Source organism: Olea europaea, chromosome 19 (assembly GCF_002742605.1).
Source record: "Olea europaea var. sylvestris chromosome 19, O_europaea_v1, whole genome shotgun sequence".
NCBI lineage: Eukaryota > Viridiplantae > Streptophyta > Magnoliopsida > Lamiales > Oleaceae > Olea > Olea europaea.
In genome coordinates, this window is record NC_036255.1 from 8693226 (window position 1) to 8717781 (window position 24556).

Here is a 24556-nt window from a genome sequence, read left to right on the forward strand (position 1 = left end):
AAATATATATATCCATCCTATAAAACCCTAAATTTATTTCCATTCAACCCTTTCACTTTTTCTCTCTATATTTCTATATCTACTGAACCTTAAATCAAATATTTCATTTTCTCTCACGACCTCTATGCCTATTGTCACTAGAAGATGGCCACCAGAAGATCACGGTTGAGCAGCACCACTGTGCCCACTGTTGCTGGAGGTTGTGGTGACAACAAAAACTCAAAGAGATCGAGTCGCTATTGTATGGAAGATGGTGGTCCAACGATTGTAGTCGGCGATTTGGTGGATATCTGGGGTGAATGTGGTGGTGGTGGTGGTTTTGAATTTAGATGTGATGTAAATGTGGTGGCGATGGTGGAAATCGACTCATGACTATGGGAAGATGGTGGTCTGATGGCTACAGTCAATGATTTGGTGTAGCAGCGGTGAATGTGTTGTTAAAGATTGTGGAGGTTGTGGATTAGGGCATTTGTTCAAAATTTGTTGCATCGCTGTGGTCGAAGTTGGTGTCGCGCCGCTATGGGTGGAGGTGCTGGTGGTGCGGTGGGTGAAGATGGGGTGTTGCGTAGAGATGGTTTTGAGGTTTATGATGTGGTTTTTTCTCTAATCCGGGTATGATGGTGATGGGTTGCCTTGGTGCTAGGTGGTGTTGGAGGTTTTGTGATGATTTTTGTCAATAGTGCAGGTGGAGGTGCTGCCTGGCGCAATGGATTTAGCTGTGGTGGTCGTGGTCGCAAGTGTTGGCAACAAATAATTTGGTCAATTGTAACAATTAAATTGGTTAATTTATGACCAATAAAAAATATAAATTGTCACCAAGAAATAATTTGTGATCGATAATTTGATAATTTGTAATTGTATAATAAGTTGTAACCAATATATAAATCGTGACGTATAAATTTTTTGATTTTTGATTAATAAACAAATTGTAACTTATAAAATTTTTGAACTGTGACCGAAAATAATAAGTGGCTAATAAATCGTTAATTTGTGATCAAATTGTATTGATATATGACCTAAATATATTTAATTAATTAAGTTATAAATAAAATTTAATACACTTTTTATTTTTAAAGTTTAAATTGTTTGAGCCACATTTTTTCAACAAAAAAAAAAACCATTATTCAACAGTAATTTGATATCATTTCAATCACACATTTTTCAATAAAATAATATTACATACAAATCGAAAAATTATCTTTATTTCTTAATCACATATTTATCATTAATACACTATTTAAAAATATATTTTTATTCCAATAATGTGATTAAAACAAGGGCTTAATTTCTTAATTTTGAAATGTGTAATACTTGTGAAATTTTCCCAACCAAAAATGAGTAGACGAGCCCGATAATTGGGCCGAATAGACCCAAAAATGAATACACCGGCCTTCTTAAATCGGAACGAGCAATAAAAATTTTGTTCAAGCTCTGGTTAGCTGCTTCTAACTTCCTTCGCTCAGGAACTAATTTTTTGATAGATCTGATCTTCTTCGCGAAATTTGAAGAAATATAACAAAAATGGCAGCAGGAGGACCCGACCCGTTGTTTGGATTGAGAAACAGTTTTTACCTGGGTGCATATCAGGCAGCCATCAATAACAGCGACATCCCGAGTCTCTCCACAGACGACGCCGTTGAAAGGGACTCAATCGTTTACAGATCTTACATTGCCCTCGGCAGTTATCAGGTGAAATAGTAGGACTTTTAGATTCTGTAAATTGGGAACACGATTTCTGTTTTCAATTTCAATTTTTTAGGTTTCTGTACCTCATGAATTTCTAATATTTTTTTTGGATGTAGCTTGTGATAAATGAGATCGATTCATCTGCAGCAACGCCACTTCAAGCTGTAAAATTGCTTGCTTTATACCTCTCGAACCCCAACAACAAGGTGAATATCGTTCGTTTTTGAATCATTTATCGTGCATCAGATCTTGCTATATTCTGCGGTAATCTGAATTTTTGCTTGTGAAGCTGGACTAGAATAACACTCTAACGAGGGTTCAACCTGGAAGTTTTCCTCAGTTCAATTAAGATATTTAAAAATGAATGATTTTGTTTTGACAAAATGATTAAAAATGGAACATTACAAGTAGAATCAGATAGTACTACAATTCCGGTCTGGCGGTCTGTGATGTGTTTGATTAATTCTTTCTTTTGTGCGAGTTGCAAGTTTGTGATAATCAGATTTAGGCATATTAGGAATGATGTAACAGTAACATAGATTATTCTGTCACAATGTTTGGTATATAAAGCAATCATAACAAGTTTCTCTTAGATATGACTATAGGAAATTGGTCCCTTGAAGTAAAACTTGATGCTCTATCCCGATCTTAAAATATAGCGAGAAAAAGAAAAGAAGAGGGACGAGCTAGAATAAATTTAGGATTACACGTTGGTCCTCTTATTATTGAAAAAATATTATTACAGTTTTTACTTTCGACAAAGCGTAGACATTCTCCTAGGTCCAAAATGTTCATGTACGACGTGAGTTTGAGGATTAGGTTCATCTTTCTATATTCTGTGAAAGGGTGACTAGGAGTATAATTTTATTGTTCAAGACATGCCAGATATTTTACTATATATCAAGCTCAAGTTGTGGATGCTGCTTTTCCTACTTGCTTATTTAGGATGGAGGGCATATTTAGATCAAATTATTTTTGATAGCCTTCTTTATATTATTAAAATTTCTATAGGTACATAAAACTCTCATATTTGGAATTTTATTTCCAGATAAGCCTTTATTCTAATTGGTAGTTCTATGTTTTGTAGGAAATGACAATCTCCAGTCTCCAGGAGTGGTTAGGAGATCCAGCCATCGGAAACAACCCTATCTTACGTCTTGTTGCTGGGATTATATTCATGCATGAACAGGATTATAATGAAGCTTTGAAACATACAAATGCAGGGGGAACCATGGATCTGTGAGTCTTTTTCTAGATTTGATGATGAGAATCTCTAGTTGTTTCCCTTCTATTCTAGACAAGCATGGTGAATCTTGATGATGTCTGGTTGATTCCTGCAATCTTTGGGGTGCTTGATGCTTGATGGATATGTAGATTGTGACACACTTCTGCTGGCGGTGCTATGTTTTTTTGTCCCATGGAATTTGTTAAGTTTGCTTGATTGACAATTTTTTGGGGGTGGGGCGGTGAGTATTAATTTTTGTTAAACCATCACTCCTTAATAATGTGTCCTTAATAATGTGTTTTTTCTTGGCACTGTGGGTCTCATCTCTGAGTTAGTTATGTAGTATCACCATACGTTTCAACTAAATTTCCAGCTTATCATCAATTTGTCCTGAAACCTCTAATTATTTAGTTTCTCCATACCTGGCTTTCCTCCAAATTTTTTTTGTTAGAATTGCGTCTAGAGTTAGCAAATGGTCTATATAAAGTTTTCTTTTATTTGTTTTTGATCATAAGAATTCCAGTGAGATTTTCCTTATGCCCATTATTCTTTATTTTGTTTTAATTGACGTTTCCATTTCCCTAATAATTTCATTTCAAATAATTAGGAGGTTTATTTTTTATTTTTTTTTATTTTTTTTAATTTATAGTTAAATTGTCCAAAAAGTTAAGACATACATTATAGTTAAATTGTCTTCAGTGATCATTTGTTGCTAACAAAATTTTATTAGTTTGATATTATTTGACACTGGTTTTCCTCCATCAGATCAAACCTTGGATTTGTCTGTCTTAACACTTTTTCTTTAGTGTAGCATGTTTCTGTTCAAATATTTCTTGTTATAATGATGCTTGAACGTGTGGAGATACCTTTCAATGGTTGCCTGAAATTGCTAACAGTACAAGTGCTGGGTTGTGATTGCCTGCATTTTTTTCAACTATTTCTATGTGTCCAATCATGGTGCAATTTTTGACAATGGCTTCTGTTTTGATATGAGACTTAATTCATATCCAGCTCTTTGGGTATTTGTTCCTGACTTGTCATTGTTTTAAATTGTTGTTCGAAATCTTTCTGTTATTGTTTAGATACACTACCTTAGGTGCCCACTCAACGAAGGTTCAGTTGTCAAAAGAACGTAAATAATAATAATTATAAGGTGTGAATTGCACAAGGGGATTGTGAGTTCCACCTTATCAACAAATGCATTTCATGCAATATTTTTCCTGTAATTAGGGATAGTATATTAACTTTTTTGGGTTTTTTACTGCTCTTGCAGGCATGCTTTGAATGTTCAAATTTTTCTGAAGATGCACAGATCGGATTATGCAGAGAAACAATTGAGAATCATGCAACAGATAGATGAAGACCACACACTTACTCAACTTGCAAATGCGTGGCTAAATTTGGCTGTGGTATGTGTTATTTAATTCTATATTACGGTGCTTGATTTTGAAACTGTAAACCTTTAAACTTAAGATTCATTCTTTTAAATTAGGGTGGTTCGAAGATACAGGAAGCGTATCTTATTTTTCAGGACTTCTCAGAGAAATATCAAATGACTAGCTTGATCCTGAATGGGAAGGCTGTTTGCTGTATGCACATGGGGACTTTTGATGAAGCAGAGTCACTATTGCTTGAAGCTCTAAACAAGGTCTGTTTTGCATAGCTTAAGTTTGTTGGTTTTCTTGAAGCTCCTAATGCTATTTTCGGGTCTCAATTTTCTGGGAGAGTTTCTTATCTTGTTAATTGCAGAATATGATGCAAGTTGTCATAATACACATATATGTGCAACTCCACCGTGGCTTACCTCTTTAATTTATAGAGTTAGATTTGATGCATGTCATCTGCTTAGTTTAGAGATTTTTTTTTTTTTTTTTTTTTTTTTTTTTTTTTTTTTTTTTTTCCGGAGGTGGGCTCTATTATGCTTTGCATTTCTTTTCATCTCATTTGATACGTTCTATTCTTCATCTATACTGCTGCATGCCTGTGCATATTGTGTTGGAAGTGACAGTTCAAGTTGATTTTCTCCATGAGTGAGTTTTGATGTTTGCACAGGACGCAAAGGATCCAGAAACTCTTGCCAATTTGGTTGTGTGCAGTCTTCATCTGGGAAAGCCATCCTCACGCTACCTCAGGTACAATTTTAATTTGTTTATTTACTTTTCAGTTGTCATCAACTTATTTTCTGGTTCCCTTCACAATTGAAAAAATTCCATGGCGTTTCTTGTTGTCCTTTACTGGTTCATGTATACCACTTTTTGCAGCCAATTGACATTATCTCACCCGGATCACATACTTGTCAAACGTGCAAAAAGTGCAGAAGAGAGTTTTGACAGAGCAGTACAGACGAATGCTTGAAGAATGGAATCTTTGCAAGACATGGCGAGAATACTTTGCTTTATCTTTTGTAAACATTTGGCATTGTCAAAAAGTGTTTTTATGAATGTTCAATTTGTTTAGTTGTCACTTTTGCCCATACTGTCTGGATATTTTGATGCTAGATTTTGTTTAAATTCAATTCACAGGGCTTCAGTTTTTGACTACATTGAATATAAAATGTAAAATGCCATGATTGCTGAATGTATTGCGTCATTAATGCTGAGTCCTTGAACAAAGTATTATTGTGTTCGGTTTCTCTTTTCTTTTCGTCTCACTCCTGGGCAAGTTGTTTGGACACTAATTCTTAGGTATTGATTGGAACTCGAGATATATTTATGACAATTTTACCGCCTGAGTTTTTTTTTTTTAATACCCATTGAGATGAGCTTTTTGCTCTCTCCATGCATTCTGTAAACTTGCTTGAAGATGAGGATTGTGTTTTTTACAATGGCAACATGGACAACAGATGTTGGATCCACTTGTGTCCATGCAAGTAAATTTCGGCACGTTTTAACGTTGGACCCTAACGATACTTGAGTTTGTGTTGTTTGCCACGTTCTATCTAAGAAAAAGGTGTACCAACCAATACTAACATTAATAGAAACTCATTCGTTGCTCGTTTAAGAAAATAAAATTGTTTTGTGCATCAAACATGCCCTAATCATTTAAACATTTTTTAAATTTATTATCATATTACATTCTCAAAATATAGTTCGTATAATTTGTTAAATATAAAAAATTAATAAATAGCCCCAGTGGAGACTAATAAATAGGTTGGGCTCTAAGCTAATCGAACTTTCAAGCCATGCTTGACTAACCATGGACCAAATTCTACCATGAACAAACACTTTGATATAGAAGGTTATTATCTAAATCACGTTGGTTATATGGATACTTTTAAACAATTTTCTAGACACGTTTTCAATTAAACCTAAAAACAACTGTCGATCCATGACGAATAAGAGTTTCGAAGTTTAGACTTTAGAGTTTCAGTTGAGGTAGTCATGCCACAATCAACTGAGTTACAGAAACAACACTTGTCAATAAAATGGTAAGCAAAAATTGACAATGCAAAAAAATGGGAAACTTCAGCCAATTTTCGTCATTAAACTCTCTTCAATAAATTCTAGAATATACCGCTGGCCCTGCAAACCGATCCCAGAATTATTATCATAGATTACACCATATATACGAATAATATCCATTGGGCAATGTCAAGATCAAAATTAACTAGGAAAGACCGGAACACACATTTTAACATTTTATTCAAAATTCACAATCCTCTAGTTAGTGTTTACATTAAGGAGATTTTCTTAGGATAAGATATAGTTTAGCAAAGGAATACCCAAGTATGCATACACAAGAGAATAAAAGCCAGTAACACAAAAAATTTCACATTTCTTATGTGCCAAAACTGTATCCAATTTTATTTGTTCATTTCATTTCAAAAATTCATTATTTTTACGACTGATGCACCATGCACCATTAATTTCCCTATGGTTGCCCAATTTGACAAATAGTAGCTATTAAGGAAAACAACTAAACAAATTGACATGCCTTGCACCTTCACTTGGAGCCAGAATCATTCCTTGCACTGGAGAGCATCTTGAAGACAGCACAACCTCATATGTCTAATGAATCTGGCTCGTGGGCATGAATCCATCTGATCTGTTGTATTGTTCTGAACCACCAAATGTGATTCGAAAGTGTATGCTAACCTGTTTCTTGCTTTTCCATTGACTGCGAATCAAAAATTACAGAAAATGGTTTTGAATTGCTCGGGTTCCAAATTTTCACGTACAGGAACACCAAAAGTCGTTGTCATAAATTCAGATACATTGTCCAAAGATCATAATGGAGCATGTTTAAAGAAAATAACTCTACAAAGAACCAAAGTAACTTATTGGCACTTCAGAAGATTGCTACAAAAAGAAAAACCAACTCATCTTGGTTCATGTTGATCTGCTTAAGCCATAATAAATACAAAGTTGCTTACTGGTAAGTAGTTGATGCTGAATTATTTTTCGGAATCAATTGGATTCTGCTTGTAAAGACACTGCTTCAGCCAGTTGCTGAGTTAGAGAGTACAGTTGCGGAACATATCCTTCCTTTTGGAGCTCCAGAAGAAGATTCTTTAATACTAGATAGATCTGAGCAGACTCTGGATGACTTGTATCTGCAGCAACAAACATATGGGTGATGTTATTCAACTCAATCCAGCTAAAGCCGGGTATTTTTTGTACTCCTCTTTCTTTCATAATATTCCGGATTTGATGAACCCTCTGCCAATTTCCAGAATCAGCCTGCAAATTTGATAATAATATATAGTAGCCAGAATTTTGTGGGTCCAAGTGAAGTAAATGTTCTGAAGCCATTTCAGCAAGCTCCATATTACCATGAACACGGCAAGCCCCAAGTAATGTCCCCCAGATGCCTGCATCTGGAGTAAATGGCATATTCTCTATCACTTGGAACGCATCTTCTATATGACCAGCTCGTCCAAACATATCGATCAAGCATGCATAATGCTCCATTCGAGCTGCAATCCCATAGTCATGAATCATGCAGTTGAAGTAATGCTTTCCTTCTTCGAGTTGACCAGCATGACCACAGGCAGATATTATGGCAAGAAAAGTGACATGATCAGGGTGGAATCCAACTTTTTTCATTTCATGAAATAGAGCCAGAGTCTCCTTTAGTAGACCGTGGTTTCCATAAGCAGAAATTATGCTATTCCAAGAAACTTCATTTTTGTACTCCATTGTGTCAAAAACTTCTTGTGCTAAATACAAATTGCCACATTTAGCATACATGTCTATTAGTGCACTCTCGGCAAAAATATCAGAGCTGAATGCATTGCGCGTCAGGTAACCATGGATCTCTTTCCCATAATGAAGCGCTGGTAAGTTTGCGCATGCAGAAAGAGCAGCTGATATGCTGACACAGTCATATTTGGCTCCTTCCTTACCCATGCAGCGGAAAAGATCAATGGCCTGTCCTGGCTTGCCATTCTGGCTACAGCTTGTAATAATTGAGTTCCAGCATACAGAATCTCTTTCAGACATCCTTGTAAAAATTTGATGACCAAGATCTAGCCTTCCGCATTTAGCATACATATCGGTTAGTGCAGTTCCCACATAACATCTTTGTTCAAGCCCATTTCTAAGGATGTTACCGTGCAACTCCTTACCCAATTTCAAGTCGGCCAAACCTGCACAAGCTGGTAAAACACTGGCTAATGTAACAGCATTGGGCCTCAATTTCTTATCAAGCATCCATTTAAAAATTTCCAAGGCATCAAGATTCATCCCATTGAGCACAAACCCTGAAATCATAGAAGTGCAAATAACTGTGTCTACTGCAGAGCCCCAGTGGAAGACCTTGCAAGCCATTTCCATATTCTTGCACTTGAAGTACATATCAATAAGTGCACTTTTCAGAAAAATATCCAGAGTCACACCATGTCTTATGATATAACCATGTATTTCCTCTCCTTGAGTAAAATTCTCAGAGTGAGAAACTGACGGAAGCAAACTTGCAAAAGTAACGGAGTCCGGTTTGACACCTAATGCTATCATATTAGGAAATAAATCCAATGCCTCGTCCATATACCCATTCTGAACATATCCTCCAATCATCCCATTCCAAGTCACACAATCAGCTTGTTTTAGTGAATTAAATAACTTCCGTGCATCAAACAAGCAATGACATTTCGCATACATGGTGACCAGAGTGTTAGTCACCAGAGTATCCATATCCAGCCCACATCTAACAATTAACCCATGAATCTGAGTACCAAATCCAACCGTTGCCTTCGTTCCACAAACAGAAATAATGCATGCATAAGTAACGGAATTAGGCCTAACTACACTATTCCTCATTTCCACAAACAAACCAATCACGTTATCCACCGAATCCCCACATTTTACAATACCATTAAGCATTACATTCCACAAAACACTATCCCTCTGAGGCAATTTATCAAACAAACGATGTGCAGTTTCTATACAGTCATTATCTGCATAGAACTTGACAAGAGCACTACCAACGTACACATCCATCTCAAAGCCTAAATCTTTAATCAAGCCATGTATATATGTCCCTAACTTAACAGAACGCAAGCCTCCACAAGCCTTAATTACATAAGGAAAAGTATACTTGTCGGGCCAAGTACCAAAATCCAACATCTTAAAATAGAATAAAATTGCAAAACCAAAATAGCCCGCCATGGTAAAACATCTAATCATCCAATTCCAAGGAGCAGCATAGCATAAATTAAGCTGATAAAACAATTCCTTGGCATCAAAATACTTGTTACACAAAACGTACATACCCAAAATTCTTGNAGCATAGCATAAATTAAGCTGATAAAACAATTCCTTGGCATCAAAATACTTGTTACACAAAACGTACATACCCAAAATTCTTGTGCCAAGAATGCCCACTTTCTGGAGTCCATTTACAGTAATCTGGGCGTGAATCTGCTGCGCTTGATGAAACACAGAAGGAGAAAGAGAGGGGTCTTTTTGTAGAACCGGTGCGATTTTGGATGCTAAAACCTCCAAAGTGAACGGAGAATAGAAAGGGTGTTTCGATTGGGCTGTATGGATAAAACTGGACTTGCAATTAAAAGCAGTAATAACTCGTGAAAAAATTCCTGGAACTGAAGTCAGATTTCTCTTATACATTTACAGACAAGGATCATGTGTTCAGTATTTTTGTTCTGTGGTTGCGGTTTCTTAAATCCTTCGTATGCGCGGGACTGCCCCTTATTGCCTCGGTTGGTTACATGGACCTATTTAGTATTTACTATTGGGTCAAATTTTAAAATTATTTTTCATTATTATTCATATGTTTTTGTAAATTGTAATCTCCATTAGTCCTTAAAATACTCCAAAAAAGTTTGGCTCCCATTATTTTCTCATTATAAAGAAAATTTGATTTTAAAATAGTAATTTATTTTTTTTAAGAATGTGTTCTTAAAAATAATGATTTTTTTTTTAAAATTTACGTATAACATTATTTCATTGGAGAATATATGATTGATAAAAAAGGAAAAGTAAACTTGACATGCAAGGTTTAACAACGATTTTTGTCTCTATTTTCGATTGAATTTTGTATATGTATTCCATGGTTAATCAAAAACAATTTACATTTATCAATTGACTTTTCAAAGTCTATATAAGGAGCATTCAAAATTTTGTCAAAAAAATTTCGTCAATTTTCATCGACAAAGAAATAATTTCAAAATATAACGGAATAATGTTATTTATAGTAAGAATATTGCCTCCTAGTTTCTATGCGTGCCCCCAAGCCTCATCCCGTGTCGTCTTCCAGAAATAAAACATAAAGCATAATATTAATTAAATAATTTACAAGAACAAAGTATACACAATTCTAGCAGTTCTCATTTCAGCTTCTCCTATGTTTGCTCATGGGAATTCCTTGCTTGATTCGAATAAATCTCAAGCAGGCATCGGTTTTAACTTGATTGCAGAAACAAGTGTGAATTGTTAATCTCCTTGCTGAAAGAAAGTATAATCTGAGCTGGATTCGTTCTTCATAACCTGCACAAATTGTTGTCACGGTTAATAAATGCATCAGGGAGGAAATTTCCCTTTCACGAAACAAGTGAAATGATTGACATATCTACAGTAAAGTGAATCGTGATCCTACACTTGACTGTCTACAGAACAAAGGTGTTCAATGTTACATTAAACCTCGCAAGAGTTGACAAACATACTTGCCAAGACCAAATTAAGGTGATAACAGAACCCTTTTTGACTGCACAAATTGATCAACTGTTGCTAGGGAGCAGATCTGTACAGAAATTTTGACGAGGATCTCAAGTGTAACTGATAGATAATTTCAAGAAAAAAATATCTAACAAAGCATATATTGCTGAAGACCAGGGGCAAGTATTCTACATGGTCTTTCAAATTTATCAAAATTCGTACCAAGTTTCCAGATCATAAACAAAAAGTCTAACAAACTGGAGTGGCTCGGTGGCTTTGTGATTATCACTGGATGTAACATAACTTCAACTCCTCCAGTCTTCTATCCCACGTCATTGAGTTTTATGCATGAAGTTTTTATTTTTAGTTATGTTTGTCCAGTGATAAGTACATGAGTGTAAGCGTATTAAAAGAGAATTGTAACCCCAACAAAATAAATCATCAGGAAAAGAGACAAACCTCAGTTGTGTGCGAAGATCCAGTAGGAAGAACAGAAACAAGAGAACTCCAAAGAACAGGATCTGTTAAGGGATCAATAGCATTATAATTCGTAAGAAGTGGTGCAGACAAAAGAGGAGCTAGTGGATATGCATTTCTCTGCATGGATAATCCTCCAGCTATCCCAGATGCAACTCCAAGTCTCTCATTTTCACCATCATGCCAGAATTTCTCATCCGTCTTCCCAAGGTCAATTTTCTTTATACTACTTTTGTTTTCATTCTCGTCATTTTCATCCTTTTCTTTCTTTTTAAGTGCATTCTCTTGCAGGCTTTTGTATGCAGCTGACTGTGACAAAATGTTCATAGCAGACACTGTTTTATGCTTTTTTCCTTCCAGAGACAAACCTAGACAGGGCATCTCATAGGGTTCAGTGGGCTTGTTCGACCTTTCTAGAGCTTTAAGCTCACTACCAATGTCTTCCGGACAACCATGTTTTGTTTCGTCTAATGACTTTGAATGAGAGTCAGTCTGACTGGATTTGTTTGCTCCCCACCATTTGATGTAACTCGACAAATCAATCTTCCTGTCTATGCAGAAACCACCTGCATACTCACTTTCTATGCTTCTCTCATCACCGGAACCTTTAGAAGTAAAGAACTACTAAGCAATTAGCAATCGACTTGTGAGGAAAAACAGCAGAAAAATGCTCAAAATGTCGTAAACAGAAACGCAGTATGTTCTATATTTTTTTCTCAATGTTCTAACTATACTTACCATAGAGTGTGTTGTTGAAGTAAGCAGCTTCAGGCATATGACCAAATTGTGAATCCCATCGACTAATGACATAGTGAAAATTGATAGAACAGAAGCCAAATAAAATTATACACGACTGCAAAATTCAGGCTTATAATAAAAGTTGAAGCATCAAGAAACTAAATCAGTATTTCCTGATAAGGGGACGTATTGATGGTAACTAACCCACATTCATGCCTTATACAGCTGTCATTGCATATAAAGAACAATGAACATACAAAAGCATACCTGGAGAGGGGGCGGTATTTGGAGATACCTCTTGAGAAACCACTACTCTTTCTGTACAAGAAATGCGTCATAAGAAACAGCAAACTCAAATTCGTGGTATATACCCAAAGTATAAACTCACCTTCGAAGTGATGCAAGATAATCCTCTCTTGAGACATTTTGCATCTCTTCAAGGTCTCTTGTATAATCTTTCACCTGCAGACCCCAATTAGCTTTATTGATACATGCAAAGAAAACCAACTGGGATGACTACAAATCAAACCTGTCAGATTATAAATCAAAGAACTTAAAACACAAAGATTAGACGTGCTTATGATTGTTACACAGAGTGAAATTTTAATCTGCAATGACTTACAGGAAAGTTTATGAGAGTTCCAGGGCCCCAATATTTCAGAGCAGCAAGATCATATGCTCTTGCTGCAGCTTCCTCGTCGTCATAAGCCCCTAGAGCCATTGATATAGTGAAATGTCAATATAAAGTCAAAATTCTGTTGTCATTTATATGTTCCAAGAAATATACCGATCAGAATACTCACCCAAGTAAACTGTTCAGGCATGTCAGGCACCACCAGAGATCCAATTTCAGCGCATAAATATAGGGAAAAAAAATATTAAGCATCAGGATCAATTAGATGGTTTAGTAGGCATTTTAACAAGAATCAGCTACACAATTGCATGCTTACATAGTAAAGAGACTAACCTTGTTTTCCCTTCTTGTTTTGGCTTTGATTCCAGGTACTTTTATCCCAAAGATGAGCTTCATAACGACCGGTCCATCTATGCCTGGCATCAATAGCAAAACTCACTCTTTCCGAAAGGCTTGTCCAGTGAATCTTATAGATAAACCGATCTAAGAAAAATTTTAAACATAAACAGATCAAAGAAAATAATAATGCTTTTGAGGAACAGATTCCGAGCATGAGAATAAAGACAAGACGAAACTATCTTATGCATAAAAAATTGTACCTTATTATAGAATTCCCCGTGTTCACGGTGATACGAGAAGAATTTCTTCGCAGTACAAATTAAGCTTACATACTTTAAATAAGTAATTAGATCATAAACCTGAATGTATTCAAACTCAATTGACTCTTCCAATTACTCATAGAGTAAATAAATTACAACATCGCATCAAGGCAAGATATTGAAGCACGAAGTAGATCACATGTTACATAGTATACCTTGTGACACCACGATAAACGGAGCTGCGCTTTCCGGCGGTGCAAGGTGGCATTTTACTGATGCGGTCTTTCGCAGTACAACCTCTCTCTTTCTTCGCTTTCTTCAGGCCTCTGTACAGTAAAAGTTTATCAGTGTCTAAGGGGAACGCCGCCGCTTCCGAGCTTTCTCCACCTCTTCCGCCACCGCCGCCACCGAATTCTTCAGGTTTAGAAGAAGAGGAAGCCATGGCTAAAGCTTTTGAAACCCTAGAAGAGAACTCAAAGTGATTGAGTACGTGTTTGTGTGTTTTGATGGATTTTTTCGTTTGATGTGGAAATCTACAGAGAGAGGGAGGGAGAAATTGGAAATGACGGATGTATCCTAAATTGCATTCGGGTCTTCAAACGGGTTATAACGGCTATGAACATATGAGGGCAATTTTGTACTTTTACCAGTTTTTGAAACTGTAGCCATTTGTGAATCTCAGACCGAGCATGTGGCGGTCGACAATCGACAAAACTTGTCCGAATCCAGACTGTTATTCTTGCTGGATTTCAGGCATCATGACGGCGTCGTTTCCTTTCAAACTTACTTTGTGCCACTTTTTCATTTGTCCTTGTTTCGAGTACCTTAAACTCCCATTTGCTCTCAACTTTCCAGCTGATTGGCTGTCTACACTTCATAGTCAAAAGAAAATAATCTCTTATCTCTTTAAGCCCTGTTTGGTTGAGCTAAAAAGTTAATAAATTTTAAATCAAAGTCGACAACACTTTATAGGACCCATAAATTTTATCAAGTATTCAATCATTATCTAATTAAACTCTAATTTTTAACAAAACCAAATAGGGGCTAATCATGCACAATTAAAATCCAATGTAATCCTTAAAGATTTTCCTAAGGTTGTAATGAATCGGAGACTAATTTGTTGATCCCAAAGACGATGCAAGATTGAGATTTAATGGCAAGGAAAAAAATCACATCTCAGGGACTCTGTTTACCCCAATTCAAAAATCAAGTAATTAGTTTGAAAATTCAAAAATCAGGTATGCATTTAATAAATTAAAAATATTTATTAAATAATGATAATAAAGTCACAGTTACATAATTAATAATCACAGATTTATTTACTAGTCACATAACGTCAAATTAATTGATCACTGATTATTTTGTGGTCACAAATCAAAAATTTTGTAGGTCACATATTATTTCAAGGTCACAGATCATTCAAATTACAAGTCACATTTTATCTATGGGTCACATAAATTACAATTTATTGGTTGCAAATTATTTTTTAGTCAAATACCTAATATTTAGTCACAAATCAGCTAAATAGTTGGTTACAAACTCCTAAATAGTTGGTCACGGACACCTAATTATTGGTCACAGATACTCCACCCACTACTGTCATTGCCACGGCAACAACCACCGCCATCACCATCGCACAACGCACCACCCACAGCACACCACCACCACCACCATCGCACAATGCACCACCACCACCATTTATCTCCATTTACACCACATCTAACCACCACCCCATCAAAGAATCCACAAACCCGCCACCACCACCTCAAAAACGCAATAAAACATGCCAAAAAAATCACACTGTACGATGGAATTTCGTATATTAAAATACAAAAATCGTTACAAATTGTATTTTAATAAATACAAATGATGTTGACCTTCTTGTAATTGCAAAGTTGCAAAAATCCTCTAATTAATAATCTGAATATTTGAAAATGAGGGGCCACGTGGCTTAAATCCTGATCTTCGAGAATTTGTTGAAAATTTGATTTGTCGAGACTTGACTTGTTCGGAACTTGAATCTTGAGGCTTCGACTTGGACTTGAATTTGATTTGATTTGAAGAAGACTTTGATCTTCTTGAACTTGGCGTGAACCTGTTTGATTCGAAGAAGATTTTAATCTTCTTGGGGTTAACCGAGATTAGGTTTGAGAGAATTTATTCTCTTCTTTTGGCCAGCGTTCTCTGCTTTCTTTCTTGCTTCCTCTTTACCTCTTCTTCTGTGCCCCTATCTTATGGAAAATTGGTCATATAGGGGAGAATTCATGCTAATTTTGGTAATTACTCAATTATATTTAATTAAAAGAGATAATTGAGTAATTATGATTTTATTTATTTGTTTATTTATTTATTTAAAATGTGGTATGGGCCTTAGGGATGTCAAAAGGGCCGAGCTGCGCGTCGGCTTGGCTCCTAAAAATGGGGCTCGTGGGCGACTCGGGCTTGTAAAATTACGAGCTCGAGCATGAGCTGAGCAGGCCTCGCCTAAAAGGCGAGCTGCTTGTGGGTGAGCCCACGAGCCACTCGTTTGAATGAGCCGAGCTTGTGGCTCGTCGAGCCCTCAAATTTAAAGTGACCGTTTGGTCGCTGAAAAAATTTTAGTGACCAAACGGTCACTGAAATTATTTTTTAAAATTTTTTTCTCACTTTCTACTATAAATACCCCTTCACCTCTTTATTTTTTTCCATATCAATTGCTACTTCAAGTCTCCAACTCTCTCAACTCTCTTTTATTATATCAATTATCGAGTTTTTACTCTCTTGTGTTGCAAAATATACAATATGAATTCAATTTTTACAGTTTATTAGTTACAATTTCAATTCATCCAATTCTCAATTTTAACAATCTCACTACATTTATATTTTTCTAGTTAAGATTTCATCATAAACAATCAAACAAATGGATCAACGTTCATTTGTTGAGAGCTTGTTCGATACAGGATGTGGGCCACATCATGACGAATCGCCTAGGACACCGCAAAGTCAATTTTCAAATGAATTTACCGGTCTAAATAACCTACCGATACCTGAAGATGTTCACATTCACGGTCAGGGAAGTCACAATCCAATTGATTTGGATGATATTAACGATCCTGAAGCGGAGCATGAGGATGAAGATGCCGAATTAATCCCAGATGCGAGGGGAAAGCGAAAGGCTAAAAAATAAGCAAAATGTTGGGATCACTTTAAGTTGATTTCAATGGGAAAAGTCGTCGATGGCCTTACAGAATCTAAAACAGTATGTAAATACTGCCAACAAAGATTGGCATGACAAAAAGGAATTGATACCACCTATCTCAACCGCCACTACAAAGCATGTGCGGCCAGACATGGACTTCTTCCAGCTGGTCAAATACAATTGCAATTTGGTAGTTCAAGCGCCGGTTCTACAACTTCACCTCTGTCCACGTGGGTGTATTCGGAGGACAATACTCAAATCGAAATGGTGAAATTTGTTGCTGCCACTGAGTTACCTTTGGCTATTTCAGACAACCAACACTTCGTCTCGTTCGTGAAAGAATATCTACAACCGAGGTACGTTGGGGGTAAATCGAAACACTTTTTGTGTCGACACAATAAATTATTTCAATAATTCAAAACAACAATTAATTATGGATTTGCAACAATATGGAGGTGTTATATCTTTAACTTCTGATATATGGGAAGAGGTTAATAAAAGAGTATATATAGCTACAACCGCACACTATATAGACCCACTTTGGTGTATGCATAAGAAAATTATTACTTTTAGAATTATTTAGTTTCCTCACAATGCTAATAATATATATAATGTTATTCTCAGTATTATTAGAGAATATCAATGTGAGACTAAAATTCGATCTTTTACTTTTGATAAGATAGTCGTCGATAAATTGTGTAGAACACTTCAACCTGATTTTGGTGGGTATTTGTTTCATATTCGTTGTGTGTGTCATATCTTGAATTTGATTGGACAAGATAGTTTAAAATATATAAAGGATGAACTTCAAAGGATTAGAAATGCATTAGTAGATATTACGATCTCTCCTAGTAGAAAACAAACATTTGAAGATTTTTGTGTCGAACTAGGGGTGACGACTGCTAAAACATTTGTTAACGACGTAGGCCATAGATAGAACTCTACTTACTTGCTACTAAAGTCATGTGAAGGTTTCGAAAATTTAATAACTGACTTTTATAACAATAGACACGTTAAAAGTGATAACGATGGTATGTTAAATGAATCCGATTGGATTTTAGTTTTGAAAGTTAAAAACGATTTTTGACATTTTTTTATGAGACCACAAAGATTTTATCGGGCGTTTATTATCTCATAAACTGAATGGTGCTTGAACGTCTTTATATAATTGCAAGAACATTCCATAAATATAAAAATGAACATACTTTTAGTGAAATTATAATTGTTATGAAATTAAAGTTTAGAAAATATTGGGAAGAACTGCCTATGTTATTTCCTTTAGCATGCGCAATAGACCCTCGATATAATATTTCGGGAACTAAATACGTAATTGATCAAATCAATAAAGATTTAATACTTGATATACCTATCACCTATAAGAATTTAGAGCAAACATTATGTGGAATGTATGATTTATATGCGAAAAGAATGGGTGCGAATGTTAGTCGGGTACCCTCTGCACCTACTCCTTCTACTGAAATTGAAAAAGATGATGTCGAAATAATGAATTTATTTCAAGGCATTAATACATTTAAATATGATGCAATTGCAATGTGTTCATCTAATGCCATGTCGTCTACATTTGCATCTCATCAAACATCGATCGAAACTTAAAATGCGATGCCCGTCGAATTAATTGATTATTTCAATCATAATATGTCAACAGATAGAACAATTTTAAAAAGTTCAGAATAAGTAATTGAATTCTGGCGAAAGTATAAAAGACGTTGGCTAATTATTACCATAATTGCGAAAGATCTGCTGACACTTCCGGTTAACACTGTTGCTTCGAAGTCTGCTTTTAGTCCAGGTAAAAGGGTTTTGATCAATGCCAGGAGCCGACTGAAAGAAGATGTTTTGGAAGCGTTAATGTGCGTGAATGATTGACAGGACGCTCATTTTTTACTACAAGATAAACACGATAAAATTGCATGTCGTCAGGTCAGTGATATTTGATTTAATTATATTAATCAAAATTTTTTTATTTTTTATTTGTTAAATTTAATTTTTCCTTTAAAAAATTGAACACGTTACAACAAGTTGTTCGTGTATAATTTTTAACTTCGCCTACTTAAAATTGATGTAGCCGGTCCCAAGCCCGGATAAAGGAAAATGGTTTATATTTTATTTACTTTAAAAAGAAATAAAAAAAATATTTTTGTAAATATATTTAAAAAAATAATTCGTCTTCATTATATAAATATTTTATACTTTATAAAAAGTATTACAATATGATATAAATAAAAAAATAAAAATTGTTTTTGTTAAATTATTTGTATTTTTTTAACACTTTTTAGTTTTTTTAAAAGTGTTTTCTATTATTTCATTTATTTGTAAAACTCTTAAAAAAAATAAAATTGGACGAGCCCACGAGCCAAGCTCGGCTCAGCTCACAAGCTCGGACTAATGATTTAAATCGATTCAATCCATTTTCTTTATTTTATTTAATTATTTATTTTTATGTCTACAAATGCCCCCTCAAAATTTATTTATTTATTAAGAAATAAATAAATTATAAATTAATAAATCTTGATTTCGAATTCTTGATTTGTTCGATTTTTTTTTATTTGACCTCAAACATCCCATTAGTAAATTAATACATATGGAAGATTTGAGAACAGAATATGAATTTGATAAAAAATTTATTCTTCAAATTTGATAATAAGGAATTTTTTTTGTCGAGTTTTGATTATTTATTTTAAAGATCCATAACAAATTTGATTTAAACAGACCTTTTTATGTTTTATTGTAAATTGAGCTTTAGTGAAATCTATTACCCACCTATTTATATAAAGGAATTATGAGATTTAGGAACAAGTCTGTTAAATCTTGCAAACAAAGATAGAGATTTTTATTTTTCTTTCTCTCGCCATCTCTTTCTCCTTTAATAATAATAAAAATTATTATTATTATTATTATTATTATTATTATTATTATTATTATTGACAGTTGAAGACTCAATTCCATTTCAATTCCAAATGGAATTGGTGAATTTTTTTTTTATTTTTTTTTCAATTGGAATTGGTGTTGATTTGGTTTCTGCCAAATTGGCAGAAATTTGACAGAAACTCAAAATTGGCAGTAATTGGTTTCCACACATTATGGTTCCTACAGTAATTGATTTTTTGTGACATGGTGACAGATTCTAATTGGTTTCTATGTACCACAAATCATTTTCTTTTCCCTTTTTTTTAATATGTTTCTTGGTTTTCGTAACTTGGGCGGCGGAAACCAAAAGTGGTCACTTTGGTTTCTATTTGAAAGAAACTTTAACTTTTTTTTCCTTTTTTAAATTGGTTTTGGTTTCAAAACCAATCCCAATTGGTTTCTACCGCTTTCGGCAGAAGCCCCTTTTTTATGATTATTATTAATTTTTTTTTTGTTTTTGAACGTAACTTTTTTTTAATATTTTTATTTTCTTTCTTTTTTCTTCTTGTCTTTATTTCTTTCTCCTTTTTTTATTGTATTTTTATTTTGATTCCATTTTTTGTTGATTATTGTGATTATTATTATGTTTGTTTTTGTATTTTTGTTTTAACAAAGTTGAAACTAACAATAATTTTTTTTTTTTTGGCAGGGATTCAACATTTTTGGACCGAATCAAGAATTTTAAGGTTCAAAATTTTCTTCGTGTAGATGTTAAATTTTCATGTAGCAATTATTTTATGAGTTCATAAAATATATGCTTACGAACAAACTCAAAATTACAAATCTTTATACATGTTGAGGACCAAGGACCGCTACTTTTCACCATTCAATGCACTTTTTGTTGGGGACCAAGGACTTGCTCCTTCGACCGTCCAAAACATTTTGTGTTGAGGACCAAGGTTTTGTTCCTTCGACCATCCAAGGTACTTCGTGTTGAGGACCAAGGACCTGTCCCTTCAACCGTCCATCCAAGGCACTTCATGTTTGGGATCAAGGACCTATTTTTTTGGCTGTCCAAGATGCTTTGTGTTGAGGACCAATGACTTGTTCCTTCGATCGTTCAAGGTACTTTGTGTTGAGGACCAATGACCTATTCCTTCGACCATCTAAGACACTTTGTGTTAAGGACCAATGACCTGTTTCTTCAACTGTTCAAGACACTTTGTGTTGAGGACCAAAGACATGTTCTTTCGACCGTCCAAGGCACTTTGTGTTTGGGACCACGGACCTGTTCTTTCAACTGTTCAAGAAACTTTGGGTTAAGGACCAATAACCGACTTTTTCTATCGTCCAAGTCACTTCATTTTTGGGAGCAAGGACCTGTTCATTCAACTGTTCAAGACACTTTGTGTTGAGGACCAATGACATGTTCATTCAACTGTCCAAGACACTTTGTAGAGGCTGCTTACATATTTGGAAGACTCGTGATTTTAGACAATAAACCAATTTAAGAGATTTACTGCTCCCTTTTTTTAATTGACTTTTTTTTTTGTAGGCATGGCTGGAACAAGTTCTGATGATAAAGCGTACTCTAATATACACGAAATTGTTGAGCTTAAAAATCATGGCAAAAGTTATCTAAGTTTCAAAGATACTAACGTGATGTACCATGCCCAGATTGACGTACGAGGTGAACTTAAATTTAGTGTCCATAAGCCAATGATAGATCCTTATCCTGATCTTCTAGAGCTATTGTCAGAGTTGCATATGCCTAACATTAGTGAATGTCACGAGGATTTGGATGCTGGCAAGTCCAATCGCTCTAGCAGTCATCTTCCCTTTTTGTGTCTTCCACCTCATCACTCCCAAAGCATGGAGTGCATCCCAAAGAATGTAATTTGTGAAAGGATTGATAATAGAGAAATACGATGGGGAAGCACGTTGGTCAGTCGAGGAAAAATTTCTTTTCTTCCAAAATTTTGGGAGTGGTCTTTATAGGTCCAAAAACTTCTACTCAAGAGGAATTTTCACGAGTTAGCTTTTGAGTCAGTTCTGCTACAACAGATTACCATCGCCCAAACTCTATTTATAGAGAGCTCTTTGTGAGGTTTGGTGTCCAGAGACCAACACTTTTGTGACTGCCAATGGTGAAATTGGCATTTCTCTTTGAGATATTCGTGAGATAAGCAGACTTTTGATCATGGGTCATTACTATGAAGAAGTAGTCCCAAGCCTTTCAGAGTTGACGGATCATCTTCCCAAGTCTTGTCTATACCTCTTTCATATTTTCGCATTGATTGCCCATGCGAATGAATATGAGAGGGTTATTCACGAACAATGGATTAATTTTTGGTTTTATGAGAATGGTTGTGTCCAGAATCCTTGACAACACAAAAATTATAAGAATGCTATGAATTTAAATCCATTCAAGAGTCGTCATCAAAGAGCATCAAAGGAAATACGGAGGCCCGTGGTGACAGACAAGCCAAGAGACATTACTCGTAGGGATTGGCGTCATTGGAGCAATTTGCCAGTATCTCTGTTTGTGGAAGAAAAAGAGGAATTAGAGATAACAGCCTATCTCTCTTTATGGCTTTGTCGCTTCGTTCTTCCGTTTAGGGATGAAAGTATGAGAGTTGGGACCTTTAAAGCATCTTTTAAGATGGCAGGCGGATACATTTATAGCCTGGTCCCACCCATATTGGCGAGCATTTATAGGGAACTTACACGAACATCTAACTATCAGATAAACCCAGACCTTGGCTCAAATTTACATTCATTTCCTGGACATTTTCTTTATGCTTGGGCGGTAACTTATTTTGTCCGAGGTGTTTATGCTCATGTGGACAAGAGTTATTCTCGCCCTATAATTCAAAGATACGCTGGCACTCTGAATGCTTTTCAGTCTTGGGAAAAAAATGTTGTTGATTGTCGGGAATTTATCCATGGAGCGATGAACGCCAATGACTTTTGTTGGAATCCATTACCCTCACGTCTTATCCTGATGTACGTGTGGATGACCAATCGAGGTCTGCAGATACTTTAGAATTCATGATGAGTATTCGATCTAGATTTGTTTCTTATCGTCGAGGAAATTTACCTTTCATTCTCGAGGTGTATAATCATCACAGGTTTGCAAGACAATTTAGCTTTAGACGGAAACTTCTCAGTTCACCAAGAAAGTTGAATATTGCCCCCAGTGTAGGTGACATGTATCGGGTTTGGTTGTCCTTGACTCGGACGAAAAGTGGGTCTGTATTTCATATTCCAGAGTATGTGAGAGATATACTTCAAAACGTTGATGTTGAATACCAAGCTTGGTGGAATAGCGAAGTGTTACCACTCTTGACCAGCGTCTCAGTGCAAGTCTTATTTTCTAGTGAGAGTCGTGACTTTGTTCTTGGCCCGACTCCGAACAGGATTTTTAGCTAGAGGGTTAGACCCTCCAAATGTTGCTCTTGAAGAGGCTTCTCGAAAGAGGTATCCAAACCAACAAAATGAAAGAGGTATTAAGAGAATCAAAATTATAGTTCCTTCGACAAAGATTGTTGCTACCTTTGAGCCTACTGATAAGGTGCCAGAAGCAATTTTAATTTCTGATCACAGTAGTCCTGGAGGCCGAGCATCACAAGCACCGGGAAAGACTTTGACTCTAGAAGATGAAAGTTCTAGAGATCAGGTATAGTTTTTTTATTTTTATTTTTTTATTGTACAGCTTGTATTTGATTTCTGTCACAATCTTCAATTTTAGGCTCCTCTTTCTCGATTATATAAAATCAAACGACCAATAGAACCGAGGCCACTTCAAGCTATTTCGAGTCTTTCAAAAGGCAAAGTTGGAGCTTCTCATAGTAATATCAGCCTCCCGACACACCATCAGACGGTGAATTTTTAGACATGTCGCTTAGGACACAAAATGGAGGTATGTTCCTTATTTTTGTTTGCTGCACCATTTTTTTTTTTTGAAATCATACTTCATTTTTTGTAGGTTTTCCAAGCATTCCTGAAGAACTAAATTTCTCCATGAATCCCAAACTTTTTGAAAGATCAAACTGGCGAGAATGACAGGCGAATCGATGCACTCCAAGGAATAGATGGTATTCACGATTCTCATGACCCTCCTTGTAACTATCCGAGCACCATCAATGGAGGTACTTCGATACTTATCATGAATAATTTTAGGGAAAATTGCAGCCAAGATACCAAACCTTTCGTTTATTAGTAGACTTTGCCCAAACCTTTAGTTTGTGCCACTGGAGGTACCAAACCTTTCAAAAATTCGCACCCGAAGTCCAAATGGATGGAAACCGTCCGTTTGACCGTTAGTTGACCAATAAAATTAAATATTGACCAATTTTTGACTAATTGAAAAAGGTAAAAAAGTAAAAGTTACTTAACCCTATAATAAAACAATTAAAATAAATAACTAAAACTAAAAAAGATACTATTCATCTCCTTCTTCACCCATCCCATCCCACCCCCCCCCCTACCCCCACCACCACACCATGTTCTTCCCTTTTTCACCAGTTTTCTTCTTCAAAAAAAAAAAGAAAAACCAACACAAAAGTAGAAAATGCAGAGAGAATCTATGAAGTAAAAGAGTTGATTACCAAATCCATAGCCTCCCTCTTCAGAGCATCCATAGCTTCATCTTTTTCCACCATCTCTAAACGCACAAACAAAAACAACTGGAAAATCAATTTTTAAAACCAACATATGCAAGTATATATGCAAACCCACAAATTGTCATGTAAATTTATGTTGAAATTAGATGAAAACACCAAGTAAAATTGAAAAGGGAACTCACTGGGCAAATTGATTAAATAGTGTGGTATAGGTAGAAATGATGTGCAGAGGGTGGGTTGGATTAGAAATGGAATGGAGCAAATTCTGCCATCCTTTTGATCTCTATCTTCTCTCACTCACACGCACTCACTCGTGTATTGGAAGGAGGAAGAGAATAGTTTACATTTTACAGTTTACAGTATGGTTTGGATGGGGTGGGGGTAGGGTGGGGGAGTGGGGTGGGGTGGGTGAAAA

The 24556-nt window shown here is 35.5% G+C and overlaps 3 protein-coding genes across 5 annotated transcripts; 1 reads left to right on the forward strand and 2 right to left on the reverse strand.

Annotated features, from left to right (window-relative positions):
* Positions 1-1396: 1396 nt before the first annotated feature.
* On the forward strand, positions 1397-5541 carry LOC111368702 (coatomer subunit epsilon-1-like). Its single transcript, XM_022990108.1, has 7 exons — positions 1397-1689; positions 1803-1892; positions 2774-2925; positions 4185-4320; positions 4404-4559; positions 4964-5043; positions 5173-5541. Exons 1-7 carry the CDS (start codon positions 1522-1524, stop codon positions 5264-5266), a joined length of 876 nt encoding a protein of 291 aa, XP_022845876.1. The 5' UTR covers positions 1397-1521; the 3' UTR covers positions 5267-5541.
* A 1124-nt stretch (positions 5542-6665) lies between these two features.
* Positions 6666-10054, reverse strand: LOC111368703 (pentatricopeptide repeat-containing protein At4g21300). 2 transcript variants are annotated; one of them, XM_022990110.1, is made up of 3 exons: positions 9646-10054; positions 7284-9561; positions 6666-7027 (listed from the first exon to the last, which is right to left on the reverse strand). In XM_022990110.1, exons 1-2 carry the CDS (start codon positions 9973-9975, stop codon positions 7318-7320), a joined length of 2574 nt encoding a protein of 857 aa, XP_022845878.1. In that variant the 5' UTR covers positions 9976-10054; the 3' UTR covers positions 6666-7027; positions 7284-7317. The 2 variants fall into 2 exon arrangements, with proteins under 2 accessions (XP_022845878.1, XP_022845877.1); XM_022990109.1 differs by lacking the exon at positions 6666-7027 and having other exon boundaries at positions 7069-9561.
* A 569-nt stretch (positions 10055-10623) lies between these two features.
* Positions 10624-14163, reverse strand: LOC111368704 (AP2-like ethylene-responsive transcription factor At2g41710). 2 transcript variants are annotated; one of them, XM_022990111.1, is made up of 9 exons: positions 13686-14163; positions 13205-13287; positions 13041-13049; positions 12860-12948; positions 12626-12753; positions 12505-12555; positions 12238-12299; positions 11482-12104; positions 10624-10854 (listed from the first exon to the last, which is right to left on the reverse strand). In XM_022990111.1, exons 1-9 carry the CDS (start codon positions 13910-13912, stop codon positions 10801-10803), a joined length of 1326 nt encoding a protein of 441 aa, XP_022845879.1. In that variant the 5' UTR covers positions 13913-14163; the 3' UTR covers positions 10624-10800. The 2 variants fall into 2 exon arrangements, with proteins under 2 accessions (XP_022845879.1, XP_022845880.1); XM_022990112.1 differs by having other exon boundaries at positions 12626-12699; positions 13686-14154.
* Between the last annotated feature and the right edge of the window lie 10393 nt (positions 14164-24556).

Bases quoted from the DNA above. Each gene is read 5' to 3' on its own strand.
- LOC111368702 (XM_022990108.1), top strand. From the start codon at position 1,522: ATGGCAGCAGGAGGACCCGACCCGTTGTTTGGATTGAGAAACAGTTTT. The intron at 1,690-1,802 runs GTGAAATAGTAG...TTTTGGATGTAG, and splicing joins TTGCCCTCGGCAGTTATCAG to CTTGTGATAAATGAGATCGA. The intron at 5,044-5,172 runs GTACAATTTTAA...CACTTTTTGCAG, and splicing joins CCATCCTCACGCTACCTCAG to CCAATTGACATTATCTCACC.
- LOC111368703 (XM_022990110.1), bottom strand. From the start codon at position 9,975: ATGTATAAGAGAAATCTGACTTCAGTTCCAGGAATTTTTTCACGAGTT. The intron at 9,562-9,645 runs TTATGCTATGCT...TATCAGCTTAAT, and splicing joins AATTGTTTTATCAGCTTAAT to TTATGCTATGCTGCTCCTTG.
- LOC111368704 (XM_022990111.1), bottom strand. From the start codon at position 13,912: ATGGCTTCCTCTTCTTCTAAACCTGAAGAATTCGGTGGCGGCGGTGGC. The intron at 12,556-12,625 runs GTGAGTTTATAC...TTTCTTGTACAG, and splicing joins TATCTTGCATCACTTCGAAG to AAAGAGTAGTGGTTTCTCAA. The intron at 12,105-12,237 runs GTAAGTATAGTT...TTACTTCTAAAG, and splicing joins CTTCAACAACACACTCTATG to GTTCCGGTGATGAGAGAAGC.